The 9,649-nt window shown below is 38.8% G+C and overlaps 1 protein-coding gene across 2 annotated transcripts in view; it reads left to right on the forward strand.

The window, feature by feature from the left end:
- LOC124150009 overlaps nt 1-6,774 on the forward strand; it is a 359,724-nt gene extending 352,950 nt beyond the window's left edge. For both annotated transcript variants that reach the window (XM_048393436.1, XM_046521880.2), the window contains 3 exons: nt 1,824-1,938; nt 2,122-2,242; nt 6,014-6,774. In XM_048393436.1, the coding sequence (XP_048249393.1) occupies nt 1,824-1,938; nt 2,122-2,242; nt 6,014-6,167 (390 nt within the window). In that variant the 3' untranslated portion in view covers nt 6,168-6,774. The remainder of the gene's footprint in view (nt 1-1,823; nt 1,939-2,121; nt 2,243-6,013) is intronic.
- The last annotated feature ends 2,875 nt before the right edge of the window (nt 6,775-9,649 follow it).

A 9,649-nucleotide genomic window follows, 5' to 3' on the forward strand; every position in this document is an offset into this window, starting at 1 on the left:
ACTGTGTTTGTGCCAAAGCTGGGCATCCACTGACAAAGTGTCTCATTAAATTCATTGCATTTTCTCCATTGCATATTAACATTTTGATGGAAAATCAGACATTGATGGTTTCAAGTGGGAAGTGACTGGTTCTGAGCAGTAAACAGAAAGCCTTCTGTTTCACTTTTCAGGCCAGCCGACTTCATCCAAGTGAAGGACGCTGCAGGGTTGTTGGTCCTCTCAACACACTGCACATAGACTTGATCCAGTGGTCGTTCAGATAGCCTCTCTTTGAAAAACTAAGTCTGTGGCGATTTAATATATCACTTTGCTTTGTTGACTGTCATTTCAACAAAATCATCACTGACATTGAGATTATGTTCCACATCCTTGTCTCATTTAAGATAACTGTGGAATGCCTTGTTTTCATCTTGAGTCTTGACATGCTTCACAAGAGGATCATCAGACAAATAAATGTGTGCAAAAGTGCATAATACAATTCTATCATGAAGAGCCTCCATGTTAATCAAACCATGCCCTCCCAATATATATTGGTAAATATACGCGATTAAGGGAAGAGTGGAGGGATCGATTATCTGACATGATCTTTTGTGTGAGGGTACCCTGAATTTCTTGTTTCGTCCAATCAGCAACAACAAAAGAATATGAAAGGACTGGTCAGCATAAGTATTTGTGGCTCTAACTTTATTGCGAGAGTTCAGCATTGAACCCCAGATTTTCTTAAGTCTACATTTGTACTTTGCCTGAAGTTTTACCCTGATATATTATTATCCCCCGCCCACCAAGTTGGTGGGGGATATAGAAATGGGCTCCGTCTGTCCGTCCGTCCGTCACGTTTCGTTTCCGGAGCATAACTCAGAAACCGTTCAATATTGTTTCATCAAACTTTGCAGGTCTGTCAAGTACATGCTGAACTGGTGCCTTTCGCTATTTCGAAATTTTAGAATATTTTATTTTTTACGTTTCCATGGCAACAAGATGGACTTAGGTTCTGTGAGGGTAGGGTTCGTTTCTGGAGCATAACTCATAAACCGTTCAATATTTTTTCATCAAACTTTGCAGGTCTGTCAGGTACATGCTGAACTGGTGCCTTTTGCTATTTAGAAATTTTAGAAATTTTTATTTTTTACGTTTCCATGGCAACAAGATGGACTTAGGTTCTGTGAGGGTAGGGTTCGTTTCCGGAATATAACTCATAAACCGTTCAATATTTTTTCATCAAACTTTGCAGGTCTGTCAGGTACATGCTGAACTGGTGCCTTTTACTATTTAGAAATTTTAGATATATTTATTTTTTACGTTTCCATGGCAACAAGATGGACTTAGGTTCCAAACTCTTCTTTTTTTGACAATTTCCATGACAAGTTCCACCTCGGTTAAAAAAGGTTAGGGTTTGTTTAGATTTAATTACGTCATAAATTCTGCAACAGGTGCGGAGGATATAGCCACGTTAGTGGCAAACTCTTATTATTATTATTATTATTATTATTAAACTTCACAAAACTTAACTCTACAAAACTTATGGAGTCCACAACAATAATGTTTGATTTAACTATCCCTTTTAATCTTGTCATGAACAGAATCTCTAAATTTGTTTCTGGAATCTGATCCTTTTCTGAAGATGTCCGCCATATAGAAAATATCAAATTTGCCCATTGCTCAGCTATTTCTGCTTGTTTTGTGTTTATTGAATTGGATAATCAGTATGTGGTGTGAACAAAAATACATGTCATATTTTGCTATGTGTTGTGATATTTCGGGATGTTTGACCTTCATGTTGACTGTCCATGTGTGTTTATATGATATCATTTGACTTGCATCAGATTGGATCTAATGAGTGTCTGATCGATGGAGAGTGTTATGCTGCCAAGAGCATAAAGGACTCCTGTAAAGTGTGTGAGCCGAGCACCTCCAGCACCTCGTGGACCAGTCTGTCAGGTCAGTGCTTAGTTCCACACTGTCTCTGTTTGTCAACCAGGGCCGGAACCAGGATTTAAAAAAAAGGGTGGTGGTGTCCATTTTGGCCATTTGTACCTTCGTGGGTTGGGGGGATAAATCACAATCACATTAATTAGTTTTTAACCTTAACAACTAATGTAATGTGTGTTATGTACATTTCAGCTCCAGGCTGCTATGCTGTCCGCACACAAGACAGTAGTCGTGTTGTGATAGGAATCTCTGTGGGTGTTGCTGTGGTGTTCCTCATCGCCATCATCATAACAGCCTACTTCCTCTGTACAAGGTAACAACACCCTGCACACTCATAATAATGTACAGAAATGAAGTTTGGCATGTTGTTTCAACGACCGCCTCAATGGTCTAGTGGTAGTGTGGAAGGTCTGGGGTTCGATCCCTGGCCGCGTCAAAGGATGTTAAAAGATGGTACTAGTTGTTACCCTGTCTGGCGCTAAGCATTAAGGGGCTAAAACAAGGACAACAGTGTGATAGCACTATAAATCAGCATCAGTCACATGACTTTTAACACAGAACCACACCTACATGTTCCTGCCATTTAGACAACATAAATAAAAAGTATGCGTAGAAGGCAGGTTTACTACCATACATTATGGTGATTAGGCATGGTACATGTCATACCAAAGTGTTTAGGCATGGTACAGTCATGTCATACCAAAGTGTTTAGGCATGGTACATGTAATACCAAAGTGTTTAGGCTTGGTACATGTCATACCAAAGTGTTTAGGCAGGGTACAGTCATGTCATACCAAAGTGTTTAGGCATGGTACATGTCATACCAAAGTGTTTAGGCATGGTACAGTAATGTCATACCAAAGTGTTTAGGCATGGTACATGTCATACCAAAGTGTTTAGGCATTGTACATGTGATACCAAAGTGTTTAAGCATGGTACATATCATGTTATACCAAAGTGTTTAGGCATGCTTCATGTCATACCAAAGTGTTTAGGCATGGTACATGTCATACCAAAGTGTTTGGGCATGGTACAGTCATGTCATACCAAAGTACTTAAGCATGGTACATGTCATACCAAAGTGTTTAGGCATGGTACAGTCATGTCATACCAAAGTGTTTAGGCATGGTACATGTCATACCAAAGTACTTAAGCATGGTACATGTCATACCAAAGTGTTTTGGCATGGTACAAGTCAAGTCATAACAAAGTATTTAAGCATGGTACATGTCATACCAAAGTGTTTAAGCATGGTAGATGTCATACTAAAGTGTTTAGGCATGGTACAGTAATGTCATACCAAAGTGTTTAGGCATGGTACATTCATGTCATACCAAAGTGTTTAGGCATGGTACAGTCATGTCATACCATACTGTTTAAGCATGGTACAGTCATGTTATACAAAAGTGTTTAAGCATGGTACAGTCATGTTATACAAAAGTGTTTAAATTTAAGCATGGTACATGTCATACCAAAGTGTTTAGGCATGGTACAGTCTCGTCATACCAAAGTGTTTAGGCATGGTAATTGTCATACCAAAGTGTTTAGGCATGGTACATGCCATACCAAAGTGTTTAGGCATGGTACAGTCATGTCATACCCAAGTGTTTAGGCATGGTACAATCATGTCATACCAAAGTGATTAAGCATGGTACAGTTATGTTAACCAAAGTGATTTAGCATGGTACAGTCATGTCAAACTATAGTGTTTAAGCATGGTACATGTCATACCAAAGTGTTTAGGCATGGTACAGTCTCGTCATACCAAAATGTTTAGGCATGGTACAGTCATGTCATACCCAAGTGTTTAGGCATGGTACAGTCATGTCATACCAAAGTGATTAAGCATGGTACAGTTATGTCATACCAAAGTGTTTAAGCATGGTACATGTCATACCAAAGTGTTTTGGCATGGTACAGTCATGTCATACCAAAGTGATTAAGCATGGTACAGTCATGTTATACCAAAGTGTTTAAGCATGGTACAGTTATGTCATACCAAAGTGATCAAGCATGGTACAGTCATGTCATACTATAGTGTTAAGGCATGGTACGTGTCATACCAAAGTGTTTAGGCATGGTACGTGTCATGCCAACGTGTTTAGGCATGGTACGTGTCATGCCAAAGTATTTAAGCATGGTACAGTCATGTCATACCAAAGTATTTAAGCATGGAAGAGTCATGTCATACCAAAGTGTTTAAGCATGGTACATGTCATACAAAAGTGTTTAAGCGTGGTACATGTCATACAAAAGTGTTTAGGCATGGTACAGTCATGTCATACCAAAGTGTTTAGGCATGGAACAGTCATGTCATACCAAAGTGTTTAGTCATGGTACAGTCATGTCATACCAAAGTGTTTAAGCATGATACATGTCATACAAAAGTGTTTAGGCATGGTACAGTCATGTCATACCAAAGTGTTTAGGCATGGTACAGTCATGTCATACCATACTGTTTAAGCATGGTACAGTCATGTTATACAAAAGTGTTTAAGCATGGGACAGTCATGTTATACAAAAGTGTTTAAATTTAAGCATGGTACATGTCATACCAAAGTGTTTAGGCATGGTACAGTCTTGTCATACCAAAGTGTTTAGGCATGGTAATTGTCATACCAAAGTGTTTAGGCATGGTACAGTCATGTCATACCCAAGTGTTTAGGCATGGTACAGTCATGTCATACCAAAGTGATTAAGCATGGTACAGGCATGTCATACCAAAGTGATTAAGCATGGTACAGTCATGTCATACCAAAGCGTTTAGGCATGGTACGTGTCATACCAAAGCATTTAAGCATGGTACAAGTCATACCAAAGTGTTTAGGCATGGTACAGTCTTGTCATACCAAAGTGTTTAGGCATGGTACAGTCTTGTCATACCAAAGTGTTTAGGCATGGTAATTGTCATACCAAAGTGTTTAGGCATGGTACATGTCATACCAAAGTGTTTAGGCATGGTACAGTCATGTCATACCCAAGTGTTTAGGCATGGTACAGTCATGTCATACGAAAGTGATTAAGCATGGTAAAGCCATGTCATACCAAAGTGTTTAGGCATGGTACGTGTCATACCAAAGTATTAAAGCATGGTACAGTCATGTCATACCAAAGTTTTTAGGCATGGTACAAGTCATACCAAAGTGTTTAGGCATGGTACAGTCATGTCATACCAAAGTGTTTAGGCATGGTACAGTCATGTCATACCAAAGTGTTAAAGTATGGTACATGTCATACCAAAGTGTTTAGGCATGGTACAGACATGTTATACCAAAGTGTTTAAGCATGGTACAGTTATGTCATACCAAAGTGATTAAGCATGGTACAGTCATGTCATACGAAAGTGTTTAGGCATGGTACGTGTCATACCGAAGTATTTAAGCATGGTACAGTCATGTCATATCAGAGTGTTAAGGCATGGTACGCGTCATACCAAAGTGTTTAGGCATGGTACAGTCATGTTATACAAAAGTGTTTAAGCATGGTACAGTCATGTCATACCAAAGTGTTTAAGCATGGTACAGTCATGTCATACCAAAGTGTTTAAGCATGGTACATGTGATATCATACCAAAGTGTTTAGGTATGGTACAGTCATGTCATACAAAAGTACTTAAGCATTGTACAGTCATGTCATACGAAAGTGTTTAAGCATGGTACGGTCTTGTCATACCAAAGTGTTTAGGTATGGTACAGTCATGTCATGCCAAAGTACTTAAGCATGGTACAGTCATGTCATACGAAAGTGTTTAAGCATGGTACGGTCATATCATACCAAAGTGTTTAGGCATGGTACAGTCATGTCATACCAAAGTGTGTAGGCATGTAACATGCCAGTTAAAGTTCACAGCTTTTAGCGGCTCTTAGGCAAGTGTATATCAAGTCTGTGTTTAGTGCTTTTATCAGGTAATGGTTCAACATATGACAGACAATGTCCTCGTGAGATTGAATTCGCTAGTACACAATGGTTGTTACTGTTCCCCCTGTTACTTGCGATGTTACATCTTTCTGTTCATGGAGCAATATGTTTGATTTGCATGGCAACATAAAAAGATGACAGTACATGACATGTGTTCTCCTTCCAGACGCCAGGCCAATGACCCAGATCTTTTGAATGGCTCCGACAATGAAAGTGGTCACTACCACAGAACCTATGATGGCAACTATGGTATGCGGACAGAGAAACAACTCTCCTTCTACAATACCACAGCCAGAGACATCTATGAGCCCACCCTCTGAAGTCCTCCACTCCAACTTCTGTAGTCCATGTGTAATCATAGTCACTAATCTGACAATACTCTAGGTTCCATTAGACATACACAGATTAGGCTTAATACATATTACCAATATTGAAAAGTAGAAGAAATTGTAAGAGAAAAATTTATATTGTTTGAAACATCTCTTATGAGAACTGATTACGCAAAACATTAACTCATCCAGTATAGAAGTATTAGAGTTTAAGTGAGCATCCATCTGCTTTCAAAAATCATAAATTATACTGTTTTGTGGTAAGATGTTGTTAACTATTGAATTTGTTGAAGTAAATTGTTATTATTTTTGGATGTTGTGCTATCCTTCCATGTTATCAATTTAGAATTTATGATGTATGCAAAATTGTCAGCAGTTAAAAAATGAAGTAGTTACAGGATTTTCTACATGTAACAGTTTGTGAAAAATGTCTACACTATGCATAATATTTAAATGTTCATGTATTGTCTTATTCTTATTGATGTCTGTTTTATCCATTGTGAAAAGCAACCAAGAGAATATTTTTTATAACAAATTATTTTTAATGATTTTCATCATTTTTTTCTATTTTTAGTAATAAAATCTATTTTCATACAAAGATGTGTTATATTCTATAACAGAATGCAGATTGTTACATACTGTCCTGCTTGAGCATTACAGCATGTGCGACCTTGTCATGACAACTTTGTCTGCTTTCTGAAGGCATAAATCGTAAACATCTGCTTCTGAAACCACCAGATACGTTCCTACATGATTCCAACAATGATAACACCTTATTTTGTTTATTTGTCATTTAACGCTGCACTATTCAATATACAAGCTATATGACGGTGGTCTGTAAATAATTGAGTCTGGACCAGACAGTCCAGTGATTGACATCAGGAACATCGATTCATGCAATTGGGATATGATGACATGCATCAACCAAGTCAGCAAACCTGACCACCCATTACTCGCCTCTTACCACAAGCATAGTTGCCTTGTACGGCAAGCATGTGTTGATGAAGACCTATTCTACCTCAAATCTTCACGGGTTTCTTATTTTGTATAGAACCTAACACTTATGGCGATTGCACTGTCATCATTTTTGATAATATAATGAAAAGAGTAAGTAGGGGCCAATACTGACAAATTTAAAGTTATAGAAAACTTTGAAATATCCGTATGAAAAAAATCAGACATGTTCAAATGACATGTTGGACTCCTGACATGGTCAAATAAAAAAACATGGGTAAAATTATTGAAAATGGCATATAATTATTTCGTAGACATTCCCTCTACTAAAGGATTGCCCTATTGCAGGTGATCACAAGGTTAAAAAATAACATTTTCTTGAGTGGTACGTGTTCCTTAATAGAGCATCTCCTCTAGCGTGGGAAAGTAGACGGAAGCATGAGCAAAACATGTTTTTCATTATTTCTCATTGTGAGCTAAAAGCAAGTTGTGAATGTTTCTACTCTTGAAGATTGGAAATTTGTACAATATCCTACGACTTTGGTGATATTTTTAGTGCAGTTTACTTCTGTATTACCTTCTATTATATCGGTTTGTTCTTTTTCAATGTTATTATTTGTTTGTTTGTTGTTTAAAGCCGCCCTCTGCAATATTCCAGCTATACAACAGCAGTCTGTAAATAAGCGAGTCTGGACCAGACAATCCTGTGATTGACATCAGGAGCATCGTTCCACGATGACATGCTTTAACCAAGTCAGCGAGCCTGACCACCCGATCCCGTTAGTCGCCTCTTACAATAAGCATGGGTTGCTGAAGACTCAATGTTATTAATAGAATCAAAGACCAATAACTTTATTTTACGTGATGTGTGTTAATCGGCAAGCACGGCCATCCCAGGGTCAACCCATGTGAACCAAGTGCAAGACTCCAATGTTGTCTAGACATTGTGCCACCAAGAAGTTTTCTTTTTCAGATCACTGTAATCTTTGTGTAGATTCCACAGAGGCAGAATTTATAGAGGTAGATCTTTATTGGATTAAGCCTAAAGCTGACAAACCACCGGATAGTGCAAATTCGTCTTATTCGTCTATTTCATCTATTGTCTTCAAATCCCCAAAGCAGTCGTCTATGGAAGATTTAAGAACTTTGTTATCTCCTTCTTTTATATCTGAAATGTCGGAGGATATTGCCTAGGTGGATGCTAGTGTAGAGCAAGCCATCGTCACAGGCTAAATTGACTGATGTTGAGTAGCTTGTAAAACCTGTTACGGGAACACGGGTTGGCAGATCCGTTGGATCAACGGGCCGTCTCAAAAGCACGATTTAATTCGATTCATGTCAATCCACGGATGTAGTTCAAATATCTAGCATGTCTTGGATGTCTAGATTTCTAGGGGCCAATCTTAAGTACAGATTTCAGTTCAGAACATGTTTGACATCCCTACTCTCCGTTGTAAGCGAATTTGTTAGAAGCAGATTACAATGTTTTTTGCTTTACCAATCGTGAACTTTGACATACGTGAAGGGACATATATATTCATACAGAGGGATGCTTTCTATTAACTTGGTCTCGTCGCTATATGGCTGGAATAATGCCGATGTGACGTTAGATTTTAACTCACTCACTCACTGTGCTTAGATCTCGAATCATATATCTCAACAGCAACCAGCTACTGCTAAAATTTCAAGGCAAGCCTGCGTTTCAGCTGAGTTTGGAATCACGATGATCTTACAGGGATCATGCCCCCAGAGGCCATGGGGCCGTGAACCGGGATTTGAACCCACAATCAGTTTTCTGGCGAGCCCAATGGACACAACAATGCACAGTGAATTCTGGCGGCTCAGATAAATGGGCCAACCATGGTCCCCAAGAACAATTCGGCCGAAATGAGAATGATAATAGACCTACAACTGAGATTTGTATATCAGTATAGATCTCAGAGATGCGCTCCTTTGTACCCATATATCTCAAGTCGCAGAAGTGTCTGCAATTTGCCATCAACGGGCGACGGTTCCTGTTTCTGGTTATACCATTCGGGATATCCATTGCTTCAGGGTTATTCGCCAATTCTAGCTTAATGCCATCAACATAAGGCTTCGTGGGTATATCGACAATTTTCTCGAAGCAGATTGCCATACCAGAATGCTGGAAAGAAATACAGAGGCTCTGCTACATGTTTTCTCTCATCTCGGGTTTATAGTTCATCCAGACAAGTCGGAGACAATCCTTTCTCAATTGTCAAATACATCGAAGCAATGTTCAACTTTATCCCGTGCATTGTACGAGGACTGGTCAAAACGTTCTAAGCCCTTTCAATAAACTTCTCCTATCGATTTTTTTCAATTCCTGTCAGGAAGAGGTTTTCCGAAGCCACTCTAAAAAACCCATTCACGGCAGATGTGAGGTCATCCTTGTCGTCATATCACTTTCAACGAAATTGTTCTTTCAGTTTAGGAAACAGGTGGAAATCACTTGGTGCCAGGTCTGGCAGGAATAGAGGATGAGGAAGCTCTTGAAC

The sequence above is a fragment of the Haliotis rufescens genome, unplaced genomic scaffold (assembly GCF_023055435.1).
Source record: "Haliotis rufescens isolate VD_foot unplaced genomic scaffold, xgHalRufe1.0.p SCAF_12, whole genome shotgun sequence".
In the NCBI taxonomy this organism is placed as follows: domain Eukaryota; kingdom Metazoa; phylum Mollusca; class Gastropoda; order Lepetellida; family Haliotidae; genus Haliotis; species Haliotis rufescens.